The sequence below is a fragment of the Natator depressus genome, chromosome 1, assembly GCF_965152275.1.
Source record: "Natator depressus isolate rNatDep1 chromosome 1, rNatDep2.hap1, whole genome shotgun sequence".
NCBI lineage: Eukaryota > Metazoa > Chordata > Testudines > Cheloniidae > Natator > Natator depressus.
The window spans coordinates 253,651,570-253,676,808 of record NC_134234.1 but is presented as its reverse complement, the minus strand read 5'-3'; the positions used below and the strand labels follow the sequence as shown (position 1 = coordinate 253,676,808).

At 45.8% G+C, this 25,239-nt stretch overlaps 1 protein-coding gene across 13 annotated transcripts in view; it reads left to right on the top strand.

The window, feature by feature from the left end:
* The window catches only part of RBFOX2 (RNA binding fox-1 homolog 2), a 250,747-nt gene that overhangs the window by 74,760 nt on the left and 150,748 nt on the right, over nucleotides 1-25,239 (top strand). The window contains exon 1 of one of the 13 annotated variants that reach the window (XM_074941474.1): nucleotides 2,882-3,027. The exons of the other annotated variants lie outside the window; for them this stretch is intronic. Coding sequence (XP_074797575.1) covers nucleotides 3,013-3,027 — 15 coding nt within the window. The 5' untranslated portion in view covers nucleotides 2,882-3,012. Of the gene's footprint in view, nucleotides 1-2,881; nucleotides 3,028-25,239 lie in introns of those variants that run through there. 13 annotated transcript variants of the gene reach the window in all.

Here is a 25,239-nt window from a genome sequence, read left to right as displayed (position 1 = left end):
AGGTGTCAGGTAGTATTCATGGAAAGTGGGTAGTGTGAAGCCTGATTTTGTAGCCCCACTAAACAATGGTGAGGCCCTACGAGGCCTTGGTGACAAGGGGCCAACTGGCCATAAAAAAACCTCCCAGTTTGCCTCCAGTGGAGAGGTTCTGACTGAGTACTGGTTATTGGTGGCAGGATGATTCTTTATTTGATAGTTGTGGAAAAAGGGGTTTAAGACTTGAGTTCCAGATGTTGCTTTGGAAGCTGAATGTGCTCTGTGCAGCAGTGGAGTTATGGAGCTGCCTTGAAACCAGCCGTCAAATTGAAATCCAGCTTTCAAGGCACAGGCTTTCCCTTACCTTCCCCGTCTTGTGAAACGGACCTAAGGGGTGAGACAGGCTGAGAAAATGCAGGGTAGCTTTTTGCCTTAGAGAGCTATTGGGTATTCAGGACTTTTGAAAATCAGGTCACCTATTTAGGAGTTTAATTTTAGGCACTCGTCTTTTAAAATCTCTCCTAAAAATACATTTTTGTATGGAGCTTGAATTTCCCTGGGTTGTGCTGGGTCAGTGAACTGCTTTGTGTTTTTTGAGGCTGTGCTATTGTATTCCAGAATCTCCAGCTTTCATTTAAAAAAATTGTAAGTCTCTAGCTGTCATGGTTGTGAATAAAATCTTGAAAATGTGACCCACGTGCAAACCAGTGGAGGGATGCCCTCCTGAATCTGCAGACAGCCTGAATAATATCTCCCAGAGGTGTAAATGTGTCCCATTCATGTCAGCGAAACGTTAACTGAGATGCCCAGTGATGTTAATATGAGCATTTTTAACTATTTCACTGCTATTCAGTGCATATAAGAAAGAAGCAGAAGGGTCATAGTGCAGATTATAATATCTTCTTCTGAGAGTGACAGCTCAGTTTGGTGCCATGACTGGGTGGTGATTGGAGGGGGAAAAAGGTGGTATTCTCCCATCTGACCTATGGAGTCACAAGGCCCAAGGGATTATTTTAGCCACACCAATGGGGAGCCAATTGTGCACAACCCAGTGGGGCATACAAGCCTCCCTGGGCCAACCCTGTGCACCTTCTCCACAAAGTGTGTTCCGGTAGCGAGTATTGGGCCAGGTGGCTTCCTCCCTGGCTTTAGTGGCTGCTGAGAAATCATTGCATTTGTTCCATCCCGGTCACACTGTCAAGCTTTTCTTTGCAGCCATGAGGGTCAGAAACAAAATGCTCTACCACTCTGAGGTTTTGATATTATTTTTTATCTCTGTCTGTCTATGATTTTGGGAGAAAGGGCCCTAGGCACGTGCCTGTTGTGCCTATACCTTAATCCAGCCTAGTCCGTGGTGTATCTCAACCCTACTGAGGGGGAGTCAAGTGTGAGGAGCCCAGGAGAACATATGTGAGCATACTTTGAACATTTTCACAAATTGCTCTGGTGGCATCTCATTTTGTCACCCTAGATAGGTGGCCTTGTGGGAGTGGAGTTGGGAGAGTACCGCTGCTGTTTCCACTTTGAGCCCTATTTATGTATATAATTTATATGTAAGGATAAGGAGCAGAGGTGGTGTGAGATTTCTATTCCTTCTGCTGAGATAAAAATATTTGTTCCAAACACACATTTCCAAGGAGACCATTGCCTCTGCCTCTTGACCTCATTCAGTTAAAATACAGGCTCTTGCATTAGAAGAGAGGCCAAGTAAGGCTTATCATTTGTGGCCTAGTGAGGCGAGGAAATTTTGCATCCTGAGACGGGGAGGTAAACCCATTTTCCTAGTTTGGAACAGCAGTTTTAACAGGTTAGCTAGATGAGAAGCGACACTTGTCCTCTGAGCATGGGGGATGGGATGGGGGTATTGTGTGGAGGGGAAGGACTTGTTGGCTCATGTCTTTTCAGACCTATGCTGGGAGCTCAAGAAGAGGGTCTTTTGTGCCATGCACCTCTGCCGGGGCTGGCTCCTGATTGATGGGGTTTGTAAAACTGAAATTGAGGATGGGGGATCTGAATGCAGTAAGCAAGAGGGTGCTCACCTCAGCTAATCTCAGCTCACCCTCACCTCAGCAGGGCCCCAAGGTAGTTGGAACTCCATAGTCTCCATGAATCAGGAGCCAAGCCAGCTGCTTTTTTCCCTTTAGTGATATCAAAGGTTGTAAAATATTCACGTAGAAAGCCACCTGCAAAAGATTTTTAAACCCTTTTATCTTTTGATTCTCTCCCCTTCTGATCCCACCCTGATCTTCTCTCTCTCTCTCTCTCTCTCTCTCTCTCTCTCTCTCTCTCTCTCTCTGTTGATAACTTTGGGGTGCCCGGTACACTGTATACACCATCTTCTGAGCTTCAGGGTTCCTAAGATTTGTTCTCTGCCTTGGTCCTTGCAAGTGGCACACTATAAATACATATAGCTACTGAATTATGACTAAGCTTTGTACGTTGACTAACGTTGGCTAATGGTTGCAGAAGAAGATGTTGCAGGAATAGGGCTCTGCACAGTTTCTAGGTTTATGGATGACTTCTGGAGAGGGAACTAAGGGAAGGGAGTTGTAGAGAGGGGAGGACTTGCTCTCACCCTCCTTGACCTTGGAGAGCAGTTCTCTGCTTCATTCATGTTTAAAGAACCCATTTCTAAAGTAAGCACACTCTGGCATTAGGAGTTGGTCTGCATTTATTACTAACCCCACCCATCCCTGCCTTTTGCAAGAATCTTGTGAGGCCGTGATTGTGTTTTTAGAAGCGGAATGACAGAGAGAAATTCCCTGGAGGCAAATGCAGAGTGTGTGCTCTGCACGCCAGTACAGACACACAAGGCTGGGAACTCCCAGAGAGATTGAGTGAGAGAGAGAGAGAGAAAGCACAGAACAGCCAAACAGTGTTGGAGGAGGAGGGGGGAGGAAGAGGCGAGACACTTTTTAATCCTTAAACTGAGCAATTTGGATTTTTTTTTTTAAACCCTTTGTCTCTACTTTTTACTGAGGAGCCTTTTGCGTTCTCGGATCACCTCCCTGCTGGGTTTGAACAGCTCAGGCTGACATGATGTACCTCTGGGTGAGTAGAGGGCTGTGTGTGTGAGGGCTTACACGCTTTGCACATATAAGGAGTGGAAAGCTGAGGGATTCTGTACTAGCATGAGCGGCCTTCCCCTTAGGGCTCAGCTCTCTGCAGCCCCTACACACAGTAGGCTTTAGCTTCCATTTTAAAAAATTCTCTAAAAAATTATATTGGTAACTGAATTTTAAACCGACTTTTCCTGCAGCAAGATCCCTCTGAGCTTGTATGTTTTTCAGCAGGTGCCTCAGAGAGAGAATTCTTTGTGGAATTATCCTCATTCTCTAGCACCTGTAGGACCTGTGCTGTTCCTGGACTTCTTCCTATGCTTTGTGGAATTTTGGTATGACTGAGGGGCACCCTGGCGGTGTACGGGGTAGAAATAAGTTTGATCCTCAAATGCCAGGAGAAGAGAATATGATCAGGGAGGATTAGCATTGTAATTGGGGAGTATGTGGCCAGATGCAAGGATGCTTTTATCAGAGGTGCCAGGATTACAGGAATTTCTAGTGGATTATGGGATATAGTGACAGGAAAAATGCGTGTGAGATGATAAATATCTAGCTAGCTTTATAAAATATACATAAATTTTCATCCTCTGAACAAATTCTGAAATTTTCTCTGGAGTAGTCCGCTGTTAGGCTGCTCGGCTAGGATGTGTAATTCTCTCTGCTCCTTGGTACCCTTGAAATCTGTCGTTTTGTCCTTGGATCTGTTACCCATATGCCCAAGATTGCAGGCTCCTGCATTTGATTTAAGGATAATCAGGTCAAAAGTTTAATATATTCATTACTGGGGAAGTTGTGGGATTCTGTCACTGTCATTTTTTAACTCGCATTCCCCCTCCCCCAGCCCTTCCCTCCAGTTTATTTAGAAAACAAAGGAAGCCTTGGAACACAGAGGTGTTTTGCTGCTTTTTACTTTTTTTCATTGTGCACACACTCTACTTTGTAATCATAGGGTAACTTACATATGCTGGGCAATGCACACTTGTTTGTTTTTATAGGGTTAGCCCTGTTAGCAGATGGATATCAACTTTTAAATCCCCTTTCTTCTCCAACCACATATTCTGGGCCTTGAATATGGCCACCACTTTTGCCAAGGAGGGCTAGATAGGCCTTCTCTTGTGGATCAGATAAGACTGCTGCTAAATCTGCTGGATGGGGTGAAGTGAGAAGCTACTCACTGGTGCTAGTACTGATTTTAGCTAATAAGTGACAATGGTGTGATAGTTCCCCACTGACTATGGGTGCTCCTACACTGGACCTGTAATTTCCAGCTCAGGTAGATGTATAGTACCCATGCTAGCTTTGATCAACTGAGTGTGCTAAAAGTACCAGCATAGCCCCAGTGGTGCAGGCAGCAGGATAGCTAGCCAGCTCCAGTACAATCGTTTCCAGCACCCTGGATTGGTACTTGGATGGCTAGCCCCTTCTGCAGCTCATGCTGCTGCAGCTACACTGCTATTTTTAGCACGCTAGCTGGATCAAAACTAGTACGTGTGTATCTGGAAATTACACCTCCAGCTCCAGTGTAAATTGGCTAAAGTGTGGGAGCGGACATCAGTAGCCCTGCTCTCCTTCCTCTGTGTGTGTGTGTGTGTGTGTGTAACAGTTCTAGGTGTAAGGGATATGGCCTGCCAGTGTGTCAGCCAAGAGAGACTCATACTAGCGGTATGCTTCATTTTTTAACAGGAGTGATTGTGAATTGCCGCTCTTGTGGATCCTGGGAGAAGGTTTAGTTTTGGCCAGTTTCCCAGCAGACTGAAGAACAGTATCCTCCTTTATGCTGTATGTACTACTCTTCCTCCCACCTCCACCCCAAACTCCCAGATCCACTATTGCTTTAGTAGGATTATAGTTAAACTGAGGTGTTGAAAGGGTTTTAACTGCTGTTAACCAGTGCTAAGGGCTCTTTCCAGCACCAAGTATGTTAATTCAAAAATGGGTAACTGGTAACATTCTTTTCTCTTTCCGGCACAAAGTGTGGGGAATTTTCTGCGACCCTGGTTCTTTGGGGAAGGTGTCTCTCTCTCCCACTCCACAGAAGCCTTTGCCTCCCAGTGCATCCTACATTCCCTCTTATGCTTTTGTCTCGCACTGACTTACCGTGTAGCCTTCAGTGGCAAAAACTAGGAACCCAGAGTTACCTGTCTGATTTGACTCTGAGTCGGCTGTGCCACATCCATACTGTAATTGGGCTCTGGTTTCTTGCTTCAGTGCTTGTGGTCACAGCTCTTTCTGTTCCCTGTGCTATATTTTCTCTGTTCAGTGTCTTTTGTCCATAGAACATTGGAACTGCTGTAGATCCATGGAGTTTTGTACTGAGTCATTCCTTAATTTAGTGTGTAAAGCTACATTAATACAATGTTAAATTTGAGGTTTTAAATGTGCAGGCCAGGAAATCCAGAGTTATGGTTGCTGCGGGAACCTTAACATTGTCCCTTGTGCGTGCACATTACAGTATGATCTTTTCTTAAGTGATCCTGCAACACTGGACATTGCCACATACTATTTGGTAAATGATGCAATGAAATAAAATACAAAGGAACTGCACTTTTCTCTAACTGTGGGTGCAGAGTAGAATCCAGCCCAGAACGGTACAGTAGCCAGAACGCAATAGCTTGGGGGTTATAACTACCGCCTCCTTTGAATGAGCCATCATATTCCACGTTCAAATTAAATTTCCTGCTTGCTGATCTGTACTCTCTAACGTGTAATGTGTCACAGGATATTTTAAATAAAGCCTTTGTAAGATACAGTGCATTCTGGGCTGTAGAGATCCAGAGAGTGGGAAATTTAAAATCTAATGTGATGACCTAATCTGTGGGGAACAGCTGGCTGTGGTGTCGGAAGCTGAGAAGGCAGGCTAACAGTGGAACTGCACAGTTACAGTAGTAAGAAATACCGTTTACCTTAGCAGTGTTGCAGTGTGGGGTATGCAGTTGTACGAAGTCTGCTGTGAGGCTCCGGCAGTAGGGGCAGGCTACTGCCCAGATCAAAATGCAGGAAAAGACGCCTACTATCGTTTTCAGTATTTGAATTGAAAATCTTTTAATATTCCTAAACATGTAATGGTCAAACTCAGAAAGGACTAGCCATGGGTGAAGTCTGATGGGAGCCCCTGCGGCTGCGGTCCACAGGAGGCTTGTGGTGGGGGAGGGGAAAGACGTGCTGGTGGCCCCGATATCCCAGCCTTTTCCTTCTGCGCCCTTGAGCCGAAATAAGAAACGGTGTGAATTGAACCAGACTTAGTTTGGTGCGAGTCCCTGTCTGGACACTTGGGTATTTTAGAACAAAAATGGCTAGGATCAATCTAGCTAAGGCTGCTTTGTGCTACTGACTGTACCTTTGGGGCTCAGATCCACCTGTTGTGTGCCAGAATACCATACCAGCCCCTATGTCTTGCTGCTGCCTTCTTTGCCTGAATTTAAGCTTTCACTTGAAGTGCAACTAAGAGCTTCTCTGCACTTGAAAATTTACCAAAATAGCTATTCTGGAATAGTTATTTTAGTATAAGCCGCTGTATGGACACTCATTCTGGAATAAGTATGACCACACGGGGCTTATAATGAAATAACTATTCTGGAATCGCTATTTTGTTAAATTTCCAAGTGTAGACAAGTTCCCAAGTGTCTAGCTGTTATGGTTATTGAGGTATACTTGGCTCATATTTTTGAAGCTAACTAATGCAGTGATGTCTACCTGTATTTTCGATCTGAAATAACTCAGAAAGCCATTAACTGCCCCATTCATCTCAGTGGGGGCTAACTGAGGTACCCAGTGATGTTTTGCCATTGAAAGTGTTAACTACTGAACTGCTCATCAAAGCACGTAAGAAAGGAAAGGGAAGATCATATTATGAAGATCTGCAAGTGACAGCTCATTTTTGAACCATGAACATGTCGGTTTGGAGACACCACACTTTGTCCTACACACTGATTGAGAGTGAGCTAAACCCAAGGAGCAGGACATCTGAGGCCTTCCAAAGTGTGTGGGAGGGTCCAGCACAAAAAGCCCAATGGGTGTGTCCTTACCAATGGGAAGTCAAGCCCAAGGAGCACAGCAAAGTCCATGGGTTTCTTTGTACCCAAAGGAGCACAAAGAACATGCAAAATCATATTCTGAATTTCTGTACAGTCTATTTTAAGCAGTCTCTCACGTGGAGGTAGCTTATTCTGTGGGCTGAGTTTGGAAGAGTGTCATATTTTTTTCTCAATCTGACCCATGTTTAGTTCAATCAAATTTTATTCCACAATAAGTGTCAACACAGGCTTGCACCAAAACAAAGAGATTTTTGGAAATTAACGTAGTTAAACCAATACAAGTTTATGTGTAAACCAGCCCTTAGTTGCCTTTTAAATCGAAAAGCCTTACCCTCGCATTAGATGTCAGAGGTATGGCCCCTAACCCTTTGTATACAATGAATCATGTGGTACAAATGTAGGCTCACTTTATTTTGAGGAGTGCTTTATAAATTGCAGGATGTAGATTCAAGAGTTACACAGATGCTGCCTTGCTGAATGTATGTTGGAATATGAAAGGTTAGAAGAAGGAGCAGCAACCCCAGCAAGCAATTTGATCAATCTACCCTTCCTTCCATTCTCTGAGAGGGCTGAAGCCATCAAAGACAGGAGGGACTAATGGAGCGAAAGTCCATGTTGTTGCTAGGCTCCTGATAGGAAAGCACTGGATTCATAGCTCTGATCTCCAAGGGATTATAGTGTCTCTAGATAATTTCCTCGGTTCTCCCAGCTGTGCACAGGGTGCATGCTGAGTGTTTGTGAGAGGACTGGCTTCCCAGTGCAGTTAGAATGATTTCTTTCACCCGAGCTCTGTGGAAATGAATCCCTTCCTCAGACCTCTAATGACTATTTGCTTTACAAGCAGGAATGGTGCCAGGTAGCTTACCAAGTTATTTGTAATATTTCTGCCTTTGTCTCCTTTTTCTTTTTGATTTGCCTTTCATTTGCCTTGTCTTCACTGCAAGGGGAGCTCGCTGTAGAGTCTCTCTTTGGATTGCATAGAATCATTTTTCTTTTCCCTCCCTCTAGGCCTTCAGCTCATCAGCTTCACCACCCTAGGGACTAGAAACCCAACTCTGCTGCCAGCTCTGGGCCTTAGCAACATACTCCTGCTCATGCCATGTCTGTCTTTCATTTCAACCTCTTGCATGAGGTTGGTTAGAGCCAGTGCATAGTATGATCAGCACAGGATGTTTTTCACAGGACGCAATATATATACAGTCACATAGCAAGTGACCATCCCTGCTTCTGAACTTTTCACATACTGTGCTAGGGGCTGGATCTCTGTAAACATTGGAAGAATGGGTGGAACTTCATGAGGCTTTGTTAAATGTGTAAATGCTGATCTATAAAACACATACTGTATTATAGTTCTATTTATTCTCTTTGGGTAGTGAACTAAGGGCAGAAGAAGTGTTTCTCAAAATAACCAATTAAATGAGATCTTTGAAAGTGGGGCATAGATCGGATATTTCTTAGACCTTGTCTTCTCTAATGTAAACTGTGTGTGTGTGTGTGTGCGTGCGCACGCGCATAAATATTGTACAGAAAGCTACATTAATAGAACTTTGTTGCAAAGTCGGGTACCCCAAAGTTAGGAAATTCCAGAATTTGAACCTTAATTTGAGCATATGCATTATGATAGTCTTTAATTACATGATCACATTTAATTACATGATCACATGATCCACAGAACCCCGTTCTCGTTCAGTTTCTGAGCAGCTATTCAATATTTTGTTTTATCCTCATTGTTCATTAATTTCCTTATGGGCTTTTCTGTGGTGTTCCTTAATGTAGTATCTGAGTGCATCACAGTCATTCGATTTTTCACTACACCCTTATGAAGTGCAGGAGGTGTTATTATTTCCATTACTTAGTATTATGTAGCACTTAATATGTTCAAAGCACAGCTCTCATTGATTTCAGTTACAGCTCAGCACTTCTACAAATCAGACCCTAGGGTGTCAGTTCGGGCACCCAGAAAATGAGGAACCCACAATCTGTTATCACCTGTGAAAAGTTTGGTTAAAGTGACTTGTCCAACATCACACAGAAACTGTGTGTCAGAGGCAGGGATAGAATCAAGTTCTCCAGGGCAGCATTCAACTGCCTTGACCATGAGACCCTTCTTTCTCTTCCTGCAGTCCCATGCCTTATTCACTACACACCTTCCAGCTTCTGCAACAAATGAGCTAAGGGTTCTACAGGCAACAGCTTCCTTTGCTACACAGACCTGATTCATCTCCAGAGCAGGTCCATCTTGTGCATAGGCGCTGACTCTGTGGGTACTCCCACCAGTGGGCCCCGCTGATCAGCTCCTCCTCCTGTTCAGCAGTGGGCAGGAGGCCCTGGGGGGGAGGAGGAGGAGCAGGGGCAGGCAGAGGTGGGGCGCGTTTGGGGGAGGGGTCAGAATGAGGCGGGAAGAGGCAGGGAGGGGGCGGAGCAGGGGTGGGAAGAGGCGTGGTGGGGTGGAGTCTTCGGGGTAGGGGTGCTTGGGGCGGAGCGGGGGTTGAGCACCCCTGGGGAAATCAGAAAGTCTGTGCCTGTGATCTTGTGTGCTGAATGAGACAAAGGTCCTCTGGGAAAAAAAACTCTGTGATCATGTACTGTATCATAATGCATGTGCACAAGGGGGCTGAATTAGGGTTGCACAGGCAGCCTGCATTCTGATATTTCCTGACTTTCGAGTCCTTGACATTGCAACCCCTCAGTAACTTTTTAACATCATTTTTATATGTAATTTCCTAGGCTTTTTTTTTTTAAAAAAGCGAACTTTAAAAAAAAAGTTCCATCCTGTAGAATCTTATTGGCACCCATGTGGTTCATCGGCAGGGTTGGAATCTATAGAGCCAGAGCACAGACCTCTGCCACTTGAGCTACTCTGTCACTTGGTGTAACTGATAGCAGAACACGATTGTGACAAGCACTAGAAAGGGGATGAGACGTACGCTTGGCAAGATGATTTCACGGATCTATGCTGACAATAAAGGAATGGTCAGACTTTAGGCTCCTTTCCAGGCTTAAGAGACGAGTGTGCCCTAGTGCAGGGGTTCTCAACCTTTTTCTTTCTGAGGCCCCCCCAACATGCTATAAAAACTCCACAGCCCACCTGTGTCACAATAACAGGTTTAGTGCATATAAAAGCCAGGGCTGGCGTTAGGCGGTATCAAACAGGCCAATTGTCTGGGGAGCCTCATGCCACAGGAGCCCCTGCAAAGCTACATTACTCAGGCTTCGGCTTCGGCCTCGGGTGGCGGGGCTCAGGGCCCGGGCTTCAACCCCATGCGGCAGGGCTTTGGCTTTCTGCCCTGGGCCCCAGTGAGTCTAATGCTGGCCCTGCTTGGCGATCCCCCTGAAACCTGCTCGAGGCCCCTTAGGGGGCCTCAGATACCTGGTTGAGAACCGCTGCCCTAGTGGGCACAGACTCTGGTGCCTGTACCTCCCAAACTTGACCCCTTCTGTTCCAGCCCTTTGTCCCCAGCCCAGTCTCTTCCTACTCCAGTTCCTTATCCCAGGCTCATTCTCCTTCTGTCTACCTAGTCTCAGTCTCTCCTCACCAGACTTCTTATAGCAGTGTCTTTTCCCAATCCTAGTCTCCCCTTCCGGATTCATTGTCGGAGTCCCAGTTTCCTCCTCACCACTCTGTATCCTTGCTCAGTTAGTTTCAATTCCCTCTTTCCCATCCCGGCTCTTTGTCCCAGTCCCAGTTCTGTTCCCCCGTGGCCCCGGCACTTCAATTCCTTGTCAGCTCGGTCTGCCCTCTCCCTGCCACATTCCCCTCACATATAGGTTCCTAGTCCCAGCCTCCTTGTACAGCCAAGCTAAGTGTCCCCCCAAGTCCCAACTTCTTGCCTGATCTCTGCATGTGTCCCTCCCCCCAACTGGCTCCCAGTCCCCCCACTTCCATCACCAGCCACCTCTCCCTCCACCTCCCAGTCCCAGCCACCTTGTCCAGCCAGTCTCAGTCTGTTTCTCTTTCCCCCAGACTCCCACTCCAGTCTTAGTCTCACCAGACTTCTTGTCCCACACCACCTCCTTTCTCTATCCACTTGTCTGACTTCTGTTCCCTGTGCATTCAGATCAGGCACTCTCCTTCTGCATGCTGCCAGGGTGCCAGCAGAGGAATAGCTCAGAGTGCAGCTGAGCCAGATTCCGTGCTTTCAGTTTGGGTGGCCAGTCATACCCCAGCCTAGAACAGCTATTACAAGGAAAGTCCAGCTTTGCCCTTGTGGCACTGGGCTGGAGCATGCTCTGCTATTCTGTGTGGATGGCATGTGCAAGGCCTGGTCAGCCCTAGTTGCTGAGAGAGGCTGTAACATGCTCAGTGAGAACAGAATCACTGGAGGTTTTAGCTGGTAAGAAGTCTCTGCTGAGCATGTGGGAAGTATGGTTCTTCAAAGGCCTATAACGTTGTCAAATTTGGGTGAACTTTCACAAGGATGACAAAAGGTGTAGGCCTGACACATAGTCCACCCCCTGCCAAATTTCTGGGCCCTGCTCCAAAGCATGAGGGTGCTATTCCGTTTCAAAGGAAAAGTAGTCAGTGTTTTAACATGGGCAAATCAGCACATTTTTCTCTAGGCTCTTCCTCAGAAACAGTGGAACAGTTTGGCCTGAAGTGGTGTCGTGTCCCCCCCCCCCCCCCAACATAATAAAAATAAAGAAAAGTCAGCCTGAGGCAGACACCCGACATGGAAAATTTGAGCCCAAACAATAGCTTGGCGAAGTTGTAAGCAACTGACAAGGTGTTATAATGGGAGGTGTTGGGCAACCTTAATAACAGGTGATAGTACCATCCCCATTTATAAAATAATAATAAAAATATCCACAGTACCATGCTCCTTCCGTGGGGAGAGGATGAGAGAACAAACATGTAACTGATGTTAGGCATGTTGTTTAATGCACTGCTGGAAGGCATTCAGATACTATGGTGATGAACACAGTATAAGAACGTATATAGAACTGAATGTTAGGGAGTACTGTGTCTTAAGAGATAAGAAGTGCCTTGTCTCATCTGAGCCTAGATGTATGAAACCATGAAGGAGAAAACTCTGTAATTCTGGGGTTTACATTGTAATGAGTCACGTTGCTCACCCAGAGAGTGTTCCTCTGTTCCCCTCCCCCAGCATGGTCTTGTGCCATTTTCTGAAGATATATTTGTTGAACCTCTTCTCTCTCCCTAGGTCCTTAACCCCCCAAGCAAATTGCAGGAACAAAAAACTATATTTTTCCATTGTGCCATTGGCCAGGAAGTGTACTGCTGTTAATAATTATTCCAGTAGCTGCTAGGAGTGGGGCCCCATCATACTGGGTGCTATATAGTCTAACAATGTGCATTATTTGATGTCCAAAATATACAACGTTTTAATAAACATTGCCTGTTTTTGCTGGTTTTAAATGGCTTCTGCTTGTTCCTTTTTAAAGGATCCCTTCCTGTTTCTGTTTTATTCCTGAAAGTGGCAAGAGAAGAATAGCTTTACAATAGTTGAGGGGAAATTTGAACACTTATTGGTTGGTGGTAAGCTAGTTATTTGGGCACAGTGATAGGGAGAGGTGGGAAAGAAATCTGCTAGCCAAGTTCAGGTGGTAACATTTCAATTCTAGGAGATTACTTTTGAATGGTTTTGGTTGAAGGTCAGTTTAGTAAATGTCATTGTGTCATCCTCCCGTTCAACATATGTGTAAAGCCACTTGGAAGAGAGAGGATGAGATGTTTCGTATCATCATCATCTTCTTGTGAAATCCCAAAGGGACATAGCCTTCTTGGAGATCGAGCACCACCTGGATCAATCCCTAGCTAGGTCCGTAAGGCAGTCTGACTTGATGTTCAGTCTATGTCCGTCATTGATGAGCTGATCAGGCCACCAAAGCTTTTGGCGCCCACGTGATTGCCGGCCATCCCTTGGTAAATGCAGAGTGGTTACCATGCTGATGCTACTCATTTGTCGTCTTTTCATTGAACCCAGATTTTGTTTATTTGTTGTTGACGTCTTGAAATCCCAATGAAGGATCAGGGCCCCATTGTGCTAGACACTATTAAGATATATAACAAAAAGACAGCGCTGTCCCCAAAGGGCTCTAGTCTTATTACATTACTAGTATATGATAGAAGTTGGGATCTGGAGGAAAACAACACGGCTGTGATTTAACTTGGGTAAAATAGAAGTGGTGGTGTTACCAGGACAAGAAGTGTTGAGAGAGATGGAAGGAGGAGGTATCTGTATCAAAATGAACACGTTTTCAGGGTGTTTGTACACCTTTTGCTCAGTTAGTTCACAACCTCTAAGTCCAACTGGCTTCATTGCTGTTCTGGGATTTTCAGAAAACAGCAGTGCCTGACACGTTTTGTTGTTTTTTAAATCTGCTACTAGCCAAGAATTTACATCTTACCATAGTAACTCACATCTTTTTTCTTTGATATTCTGTGCCAGTCCAGACACATGGGTATAGTTCTTCCCAGCCAACAGATGGCGACAGAACTGGGTCTTTTGATGTAGTTCCCCTCTCCATGTAGGTGCTTTACTGGCTTTCAGACCTTGGTGGTTTCTGTTTCCAACAAGTAGAGCACATCATTGAGGCCTGAACAAAGGTGAGACTAGCCTAGGTGTCAGAGCCTAATAGGAGCTTTATCTACCTATTGGTGTGAATCTGCCTTTTTTGGGCTCATGATCCTTTAGGTCAATTCATCAACTCTCTCGGTATAGCTTGGCTGACTTGTACAGTTACAGTTCCAGGAAAGTGTCAGAGGACAGGAAGATGGAAGCTTTCTGAGGAGAGCAGCTTCAAGTCTTTCTGTGTAAGCTCACTCTATCAACTGGTTCATTAGCAGCCATCAGCAGGCTACAGAAACTGAGGAAATCTCCTGTGCCAGAGACGAAGTAAGACCTGGTCAAGACTTTACCCTACCTTGATTTGAGCTTATCTACATTGTGATGTCATGTGGCTCTATGGCTTTGTCAGTCATCACTGTGGCCAAAGCAGTGATCCACTGGCCACTCCTTGAAAGATAAGTTATCTCTCTTCTTTCACAGCATATTCCTGGTGGGGGAGGAGCTTGAAAAGTTTCAGTAATTGCTAGTGCTTATGAAGACTCAGTGTTTCTCTCCTTAGAGGGCCTTACATGATTCCTAAAGTAAGCCTCTAACTCGTCCAGGAACAGACTCAGAGAAACCAAAGTTATTACCCAGAGACCACGATCCCAGTTCAATAGGAGAGGTCATTTCAAATGAAGCAACACTGTGTTCAAAGAAGGGGTGGATTAGGGATCAGGGTGACCCTCATATGCAGGCCAGTGCACAGAATACCATTGTAGTCAGAAGAAATAAAGATTCTTCTTCGAGTGCTGTCCCTATGGGTGCTCCACTTCAGGTATTGGTGCATCCCGGCGCCGTCGATCAGAGATTTACGGTAGCAGTGTCTGCTCCGTAGGTGTCTCGCGGTGCTGTTGGTGCCGCATTTAGCATGTGCACGACCCAAGTCCTTCAGTTCCTTCTCAACTGTCCTCTGGCGAAGATGGAGCTCTGGGGCAGTGTTAGTCACTCTTGCCAAATCTTTAGAAATAGCAGTAAGTAGCTAGTTAGTCATTTGAAAGTTATAATTAGTTTTAGTAATAGTAATATTTTTAGTTTAGTTTAAAAAAAAATTTACCTTTCCCAGTTTTACCCTCCCTGTAGTTTCCCTGCACCAGGGTCTATTAACTGTTTGGATGCCTGGCTCTCCAGGTTTTAAGCAATGCAGCTCTTGCCGCGAAGCAATGCCTGTTTTGGATGGGCACTCTTTGTGTCTGATGTCTCAGTGAGGTGCATATCCCACAAAAATGCGCCCACTGTAGTAATTTGAAAGTGAGAGCCCGGCGTGACCAGGATCGCTGCTTGAAAATGATACTAATGGAGAAATCTCTCCAACCAGAGCCTGACCAACAGACCTCCTTTCCGGGCACCCGCCCCCTTCAGGGACAGGTGACATGCCTTCCTCTAAAAGACCGAGGAAGAGGGCGCAGACGTCTCCGCAAAGAGCACCGCAGAAACATAGGCGGTCTTCTGCCAGGTCGCTACCCCTGGATGCCGACACATGCTCAGGTGAACACCTTTGATGCTCCAGGCACCGCCGAGTCCTGAGTGAAGGAGACGGAGTCAGGGCACAGACACAGACATGCCTTCTCCATGGCACTAAATTCACCTGTAAGGGACTCCGGTGCTGAGCGTCTCCTCAGGCACCTTGCCTCCGCCCCCAGCACCGACATTGCGGTCGGTACCGTTTGAGAAAACTAAGTTGACACAGACCGTGCCGTGAACCGCCCCAACATCTGATGGCACCGGCATTGTCACCGATGAGAGCGCCCCCATCGGAACCAACTGTACCGACATCAGAACTGATACAGACTCTGTTGTAACAGTCCCCACTACTTGCTGCAGAGGGCACTCCTGTAAGTTATAGAGGAGATCCCCATACCTCTCATGACACTGTACACTCGTCCAGTGAAGACGATGATGATGCGCAGGAACCATGCATTTTCTCACTGCACCACTCATCACCAAAAGGATGCCAATCAAATACCCTTACAACCAGACAGCTCAACCGTGTTATGGACTGCCATGGATGTATCCACCAGTGGCCTTCCCAATTCAATGGGCACATTGGGAACCCTGGGCAACTTATCAGGGCCCCCACTCCAGGCCACCCATGGCTCATAAAGGCGAGTTGAGGTCTAATCCCACATCCCCACCCTGCAGCCAATGGAAGCTCAGGATGTTGGGGATGACACAGAAACAGGCACAGATCAGGAAGCTGCATGTCCTGCTCACAATTCTTCCTCTTCCACAGATGAGGCAATCATGTCACTGCTGTCTACCTCAGCGGATGACTTCAAGCAGTTCCAGGAACTGTTTAAGCGGGTCGCCCAAAGCCAGGACATCCCGTTGGAGGAAGTGCAGACAAACCAGCACAAGCTGGTACAAATTCTTCAACCTTCATCTACTTCCAAAATCACTCTGCCCATCAACGATGCCATTTTGGAACCAGCAGACAGAGTCTGGCAGACACCGGCCTCAATTCTGTCGACATGCAAAAAGGCGGATAGGAAGTATTACGTCCCTGCCAAAGGGGTGGACTTCCTCTTCTCACCCCCGCCTCCCAACTCTTCGGTGGTCAACGCTGCTAATAAACGTGGCAAACAACAACAGTTTAGATGGACCCCACAAAATAAGGAACACAAGAGGCTTGACATCTTTGATGAAAAATTTACTCCTCAGCGACATTACAATTCCGCGTCACCAACTGTTCAACCGTGTTGGCTAAATACGGTTATGATACTTATGGGAAACTTAGTTTGTTCACAGTGGAGCTTCCCGAGTTAAAAAATCACAATTTCAGATGATTGTAAATGATGGTCAACTCATCGCTAAAACAACCCTCCAAGCGTCTTTGGATGTCATGGCACAGCTGCCAGAACACGGCCATGACCACAGTGATGCACCAGACATCCTGGTTGCAGTCCTTAGGCATCCCTAAAGAACTTCAAATGAAAGTCAAAGACCTACCTTTTGACCGAGAAAAGCTGTTCTTGAATAAGACAGATGAAGTGCTCCACTCGATGAAAGACTCTCGAGCCACTCTGTGGATTTACATCCCACCTGCAAAGAGACAGGTGGGATGTAACCTTATCAGAGGTCCAGAGATTCCTCTTCTAACTGACAACAGCAACGACCATACGAGAACCAAAGACAGCGTCAATGTTCGCAGCGACGGAGAGCACCTCAATCTCAACCGTTGAGTTCTCAATCGGCTCCGCCCGAGACACAATTTTGAAGTTTTGGTCGAGGGTCTGGACAACCTCCCTCACCAGGCAGCGCTTACACCCGATCCATCCCCATGCTTTGGTCATCGTCTTCACCCATTCTATTTTATCTGGGTGTCAATAACCATGGACCAATGGGTGTTAGAGATCGTACGATCGGGATATACCATCCCCTTTACCTCCCAACCACCTACCCTACTCCCCTCTCTTCCCTCTTCAGGGACCCTTCCCACGAGCACCTGTTATGACAAGAAATCAATCATCTTCTACAGCTAGGTGCCATGGAACAAGTGCCTTTGCAATACAGAGGCAAGGGGTTTTACTCCCACTACTTCTTGACGCAGAAGAAGAATGGGGGATGGAGACCTATCTCAGGAAGCTCAACAAGTTCGTATGCTCTCAAAAGTTCAAGATGGGCACACTGGGCATGATACTTCTAGCGCTGCAAAAGGGGGACTGGTTTTTAGCCCTCAACCTCCAAGATGCTTATTTTCATATTACCATATACCTGGCCCACAGGAAATTCCTGCGATTCACAATAGGACATGAATACTTCCAGTAGAGAGTACTACCATTTCGCCTATCCACTGAACCAACAGTTTTCTCCAAAACCCTAACGGTAGTAGCAGCACATCTACGCAAACAGGGAATAATGATCTTCCCTTACCTGGACGATTGCCTTCTCAAAGGCCCTACTCAACGAGAAGCACGGGACATTGTCCAGATGGCGATCACACTGTTCAGGGATCAAGGGCTACAGATAAATGAACAAAAATCCACTCTAGTCCCTGTTCAACAACTGGTCTTCATCGGGGCACATCTTGATGCCACAGAAGCCAAGGCATCCCTGTCCCTGAATAGATTCACAATGCTGACAAACCTCATCTCAGAGGTAAGAGTGAGCCCCCAAATACTGGCTCATACTGTCTTGCAACTGTTCGGACACATGGCAGCCACAACATGGCAGACACGCAAGACACGCAAGAAAATGTATGCTTGGGTATTCCAGTCCAACAGGATCCCCCATCAATAGTAGTCACAACAGATGCGTCACTGATAGGCTTGGGCGCCCGCATGTATCAGCACACAGTCTCTTGCAGAGACTCAGTTACACATCCATCTACTAGAGATATACGCAGTTCGCAACACTAACAGACACTTCCTATGTCACATAAAGAACAAATCAATTTGCATATTGACCGACAACATTGCTTGCATGTTTTACACCAGTCGCCAAGGGCGCGCTCGATCTCACTTGCTATGCACCGAAGCCATGCAACTGTGGAACTGGTGCATACACCACAATGTAAAAATTTCAGCTGTCGGAATGTGACGGTGGACATGCTAAGCAGATACTTCTTTCGAGATCACAAATGGGAAATGAACAAGGGAGTACTGCTATCGATATTCTGCCAGTGGGGCACTCCCCTCATCGACTCATTCGCTTCCCAAATGAACCACAAATGCGCCATGTTCTGCTTGAGAGTGGGAATAGGACCGTGATCATTGGGGGATGCCTTTCTCATGGGATGCACAACTCATGTACACGTTCCTTCTGATTCCCCGATATCACAAATGATACACAAGATATGACTAGACAAAGCCGAGGTCATTCTCGTAGTCCTGACATAGCCCAGGCAAGCATGGTACCCTTACCTGATGTGCATGGCAATATATTCCCCTCAAGTTCTCCCTCGCCGTCCAGACCTGCTGTCTTGGAACAGTGGTTGCTCTGTTCACCCCAGTCCGGAGAAACTCCACATTCAAGCGTGGCTTCTGCATGGTTCCATTATGGTGAACTAGCCTGCTCGGAACAAGTTAAACACCTGTTACTAAACAGCAGGAAAGTAAGCACACATGATACTTACCTTTAAAAATGGAAGAGATTCTCCTCATGGTGTCATTAAAAACATGTGATGGCCTCCCCATCACTGCTATCATTAGTGTTGGAATACCTACCGGAACTGAAACATTCCGGGGTTTAGCAGTGAGCTCGATCAAAGTCCATCTCGCGGCCATTACTGCATTCCATCATGAAATTGACAGGACCTTGATCTTTGCGCACCCCATTACTAAACGCTTCCTCGCATGCCTCCAGAACATTTACCCAGAGGTTCGCTAACCTACTCCAGCCTGGGACCTCATTCTGATAGTGAAATACCTCACCAGACCGCCATTTGAACCCCTAGCCACCTGTTCCCTGCTACATTTATCCATAAAAGTGGCCTTTTTGGTCACTGTTACTTCCGCCAGACGGGTGAGTGAGATAGGGGCTCTCATGGCCGATCTTCCCTACACAATATCCTTCAAGGACAAGGGCACGCTACGTATGCACCCAAAATTTCAACTGAAGGTGACATCATCCTTTCATATTAACCAGCCAATCCATCTTCCTATGTTCTATTCCAAGCCTCGTGGGTCTCCAACAGAGACTGTCTTGCATACATTGGATGTCAGGTGTGTGCTAGCATTTTACCTAGAAAGGACCAAACCTTTCCAGAAATCTCCTAGACTTTTCATTTCTACTACTGAGCATTTGAAAGGCTATGCAATATCCACTCAGAGACTGGCTAAATGGATCTTCACATGCATTCAACATTGCTATAGTATTCGGAACACAGATCCTCCTACGCACATCAGAGTGTATTCCACACGATCTGTTTCTATCTCGATAATGTTCCGATATTAGAGATTTGTAGGGCAGCCACTTGGGCCTCTGCCCACATATTCACTGAGCACTATGCAATAACTGAAGACTCCAGGGCTGACACCATAGTTGACCTAACCGTACTTACCTCTATGATTCAAATGAACCTTAAGTCCCTGCTGCCTTCTGAGGGGCACTGCTCTACAGTTGCCTGAAGTGGACCTCCCACAGGGACAGCACTCGAAGAAGAAGAAAAGGTTACTCACCTTGTGCAGTAACTGAGGTTCTTTGAGATGTGTGTCCCTGTGGGTGCTCCACTACCCACCCTCCTCCCCTCTACTTTGGAGTTTGCAGTAAGGATTCTGCGGTAGAGAAGGAATGGGAGGGCTCAGGTCCTGCATGCGCTAGACATGGCACCAATGGCACCGCAAGACGCCTACTGTGCATGCGTGATCCGCGCAGACACTGCTACCGTAAATCTCTGGTTGTTGCTGCCAGGATGTACCAACACCTGAAGTGGAGCACCCACAGGGACACACATCTCAAAGAACCTCAGTTACTGCACAAGTTGAGTAACGTTCTCATTTGTTTCCTGAATGAGCCTAAACAAAAGAATACCAGGGTCCTGGATGGTAGATTCTAGCCACTGAACATACTATAGAGTTCAGTGTGAGTTCTTCCTTAAACTCTTCTGCTGAGTTGCTCTGCAGCAACTTGTCCAGAAGGCAGGGAGTGCAGGAGACCTTTAATCTATTGTAAACAGAAACTGTTCTTCCAGTCCTGGAGGACCAGAGAGGACCAAGGGCCCACTCAACTTTAGTTTGTGCAAAACAGCAGGCAGCCCAGTCACAGACTTGGAATTGAAGAGAGTAAACTTTTGTTAGGGTTCACAGAATCTCTGAAGTAGATTATAGAGTTGAGAGATTAGTGCAGGCAGCTGGTGAATCACAGTGAAAGTCAAGATCTCCCTTTTTTGCTGGCAGAAAAGAAAGAAACCAACAAAGGATGCCCTCTAGAGCCCACAGATTGGAGGATCCTAACATACGCTAGCATTGCTATGGCCATCAATCAAGTGTGTTCAAGTTCCTCAAATCTGCGAAGAAACTAAAACTGGTAATTAGGCCGCCTCCTGTCCCTCCCTTAAATCTGGTTTTCATTGTTCTCTCACAGCCCTTTATGAAAATCTTCATTTGTATACCTTCTGTATCCTATTTCTGATGGCTAAGGTTCTGTCTGCAAGATATGATTTTCCACCAGGTTGATGTTATTCTTGGGCCTTTAGTTGAATTCAGGCCAAAGACAGTTTCCATGTTTCATATGAGCTAGGAGGCAGCCTGTCCCCTACCCCTTTGTCCTAATTCATGCCTAGATATCAAGACAATTATTTGAATTTGTCCTGACCAAATGATGAACTTCAGCTGCTCTGTAAGAGATTAATCATCTTGCTGTAAGGCTCTACTGTAGGATGATTCTAAAGGCGGTTTTCTGATGCATGATAGACAACAGTGACATTCTTCTGAACATTTTCACAACTTCAGAAGTACCAAGAGTACAAGCAAATTTAAATGCAGGAAAACAATGCAAAAATTTCAATTACTGCATGTCTTGAAATTGACAAATGAGCATGCTCTGGTCTATTATATTTCTTTTTTTCTCTCATTTCTGCTACAGTAGCCTCCCCTTCCAGGAGAACCATGTCAGCTTGAGCCTTCCTGGAAATTTCATGGGTGAAGTGGCCTGTTAAGGATGGTTTCAGCCTCCTTCAGGAAGGAGAGATTTCACTGCAATATTTGGGGCAGCAGGAGTTAGCTGAGTTTCTGCCTTCTGTATACCCACAGAACGAGGATTTTGGGGGTGTTTGATTCCAGTAGCCCTGTCTCCTAATAGCACTGCTGTAACAGTCCCAGCGCTCCAGTGATATATGTGATTCCAAACTCTCGGAGCTGTTTGAGATTGGGAGATTGACTGACTGTTCAGTGCAGAGGTGTGGCAAAGGGGAGGGATAACTAGGATTAGTCCTTGCTTTGTCCATTTCAGCTAGTGGGACAGATGGTGCAGGGTAGGTGAGATTGGTGATGGTGGCACCTTGTGAGAAATGGCAGGTAACTGAATTGTGAAATTGGGTATTTTGCTGGAGCATGATGCCTTGAAGGAACTGGAGAAGAGAATGGGGTTGGGTAAGTGTTATTAACTGCACTTGAATGCTTTAATGTAGTGTTGTTTTTGTGTGTATAAAAATAAAGTGTTTGTATAATTGCTGTTTTTAAAGTTGTTTGGGATTTTTCAGGATAAAAGGTGCAGTAGAAAATGCAAGATGATATAATGCCTTCTTCTGGTGTCTCAGGTGTAGATCCCCTGTGCAGCTGCTTAGTTGTTGTGAATAGCTGTGCTCTGTGACAGTTGAGCGGGGTGGGTGTGACAGTTTAAAATTTTTTTTTCAGCTTGTGCAAAAAAAAAAAAAGGCTTTAAAAATTCTGGGTACATTATATGGATGTCTAGAGAGAACTGGGTACCTTGCCTTCTTTCCCTCTCCACAATATCAATTCAAATTACCAGCACAAGTGCTGGAAACTTTAAAGACCATTGGAATGGAGGAGCAGCTGGCCTGCATGTGCTACCCCACAGTAATACCAGTGACATGTTTTTGAGACAGGCTTTTCTTTCTTTTGTGATTCTTGGGTTCTGTTGTACAATGGGGATATGCAACAATTTTTCTTAAATGTGTGTTTGCTGATATGTCCCTTCTAGTATACTGCTCTCTTTGTTCCTGATGGTCAATGGACACCATCAAAAGCCGACTGCCGATCTGCAGCATGTCTGGGTACAGCTGAGGCATTTCCACTTTAGCCTTTCTCTTTCATCAGTCATGGGGCAACCCAATCAAATTCGCTATAGCTAGATTTATGGCTGGCCCCAGGACACTGCTTTGGTAAACTTCAGACTGTCTTCAGTGCTCAGGCAGCTTATTATGTCGTCCCTTTGCTTTCTGTGAAGAGCAATGTCTGTTCTGTGGTTTTTCTACAGTTAGAGAATTGAACTTGGTAGTGCTCTGTCATCCTTCCCACAAATCCTGTAGTGGTATTGCAACCTCTCTGCTATTTAATTGGAGTGGCGGCAGTGAAGGCGCTGTGGTTTAGATATAAAAATAAAAGCTGCTGTTGATTTAATCCCATTACGTAGTGTTGATCTCACGACCACTGGACTATTAGTAGGATTCCAGTTTTAATCCTGCAAGGATCAGTCTAGCCTGTTGCTCTCTCTGTCCTGATCCTAAATCCCCCTTTAATCTTGTTAATTACACCAGGCCTTTTTCCTGTGGACCAGCATAGCCACATTATGCCTTCATGCTGCGTTCTTTGACCTGGGATTTTCCCTTTATTTTTGGAGAGCTGAATTACTATTTGTTCCTGAAGACTGATTTCACCCGTACAGGAGCACTGTATCAACCCACCGTGGCCCCAGATTCACTTTCTCAGATGCTTGTGCTACAGGTGGTATCTGTGCTAGAACTATGTAAGGGTGCTCTGCTTCATCCCTCCTAGCTTCTTCCTGGAAAGTTTTTTTTCCCCTCTGTCATATGATAGGGTATCCTCTGAAGGAAGAAGTGCTTCCAGAACACCTGGGCCCTCTGAGAGGGAAATAGGAATCTGATGGGAAGAGGCTCTTCTAAAATGGCTAGGAATGGGGAATGCCAGAGATGGGATCAAGGATTCCTGTGGGGGAAGGGAATCTCATGGGATACAGGAGGATTCTCTGGGTGTAGTGATGTCTCCTGCTGAGGCTCTGACTACAGGGATCCCTGGACTGGAGATAGGCACTCCCATGGTAAAAAGATCCCAGGATGACATATTCCAAAGGCCAGGCAGAAATCCAATTGCTTAAATCAGCTTTTTTATCTTGACATATATTCTGTGGCTTAAGGTAACCCCGGGAGAAGAGAGAAATAACGTGCATTCAGACTTAAGACTCTTTATCTTCAAGTTGCACAGTCTGTAGGCTGCAAACCCCTGTGCTGCTTTTTCTGCATAATGCACAAGGCGAGTTTCTCTCTGTGACAATCTGCTCTTAGCACTTGCAATAATAGAAACTAGCTGGGTTTAATGTATTCATTTTTAGTATATTTTATACTGTAAAGAAAAAAAGCAAACCAGAAAATCCCCCTTTGTTCTAATTTCATGAAGAACTGACAGATTTTTTTTTTTTCTAGAACAGGTCTGTACAGGGACTCTGGTAGCTGTTCCAAATCCAACTCCTTCATCTGGCTGGTGCCCTGCTAGTCCAGTCTTTCCCCTCCCCCTTCTTTCTCTTTTGTCAGTGCACCTCCCTCCTGACAAACAATCTCCTGCTATTCCAGTCCAACAACCAGGCCCCCATCTCCCAGAATTTTGCCACTACACCTCAGTCTTGATATACTTCCTCACCAAGAATACAGTCTGCAATGACAGCCTGCAACACAGGAAGCCAGCATAATTCCATTTTAAACCAAATAAAGGGAAAACCCTTTTGGCTCATGGAGGATGAGTTTTCTGGCTGCCTCTCTCTCTCCTAATTAAAGGGTCCCTGATACTTAGTTTTTTGGGAGGAAGGGTTTAAAGCTGTGATAAAAGGCGATCGTTTTAAGCAAATGCTGACATGATCCCAGCATTTCTAGGGTTAAAGAAATCACACTGAGGGGTGATATGGTGACTGTGTTCCATATTTTTTGTGTGTTGCCAGTAGTGAGAAGGGGGAAACTTTGATTTCTAATCCGCTTTGGAGGAAACTCTGTATCAGGGCTGCACAGAAACATCCAGTCAAGCAGTTCCTTTATCATAAAGGGGATTTTAATTAAAACTGTTCTTGCATCATGAGCGGAATGAGCGTCAGCGCCAGCCAGCCCCGTACCAGGCATTTATCTCCTTCAAACCACATTACCAGTAATTGCTACATTAAATCAAAGTCGGGGGAGATTACAGGTCTGAATTGGGCAGGCGACTGGTGCCAATGCAGGGAGCTCTATGCTGCTGAGTGGCTGATATGGGGACCCCTCCTTCTTCCAAGTGAGGGTCAAGGGTTGAAGGACGGCTGGTTTCCAACGATCCCTCCCTGTTGATAGGGCAGGATTCTTTCTTATAATCTAGGAGGAGTGGCAGGCTGCACGCTTCAAACAACCCAAGCTACTGGTGTGTTCTCTTATTATTTTCTTTTTTCTTAATTTCCATATGTAGCAGGAATCCTACCCTTTCCCCGTATCACACCGCGAGATACGTTAGAGACACTTCATCCCTTTCATCCAATAATCCTTGCCCCACCCCTTGAATGCAAGAAGAAAGCTCTCCCCTTCTTTCTTGATTTGTGCCGTCCCTCCCTGCCCAGAACCATGAATGAAACAGGGAACTTCTAGCTTGGTCAATCTTTCTGCCTTCCCCTGGGTGCAGGAGAGAATCTTTCCTTCCATCTGTGACTTCCCTGCCTATGCTTCCCCTTCTGCCAAGTGCAGCTCATTAACTCTGTGCATTATTTCTAAACGTTAACCACACAACTATTTTTAATTATAGACCTGGATGTTCCCTTTTTGTTCCTTTGTCTTGACCCTGTCTACAACCCTCCCAGACCATCTGATCTTCATACTGTAAGTTCTAACATTGGAAGTATCGCCTGGTGAGATTTAGGAGTGCCCCATCCCCCTGAGACCTTTGGTCTGGGGACTGACTGGGGGCTTAAAAGTACTTGCAGGCAATTGGAGAACTACTGAAATGTGACAGC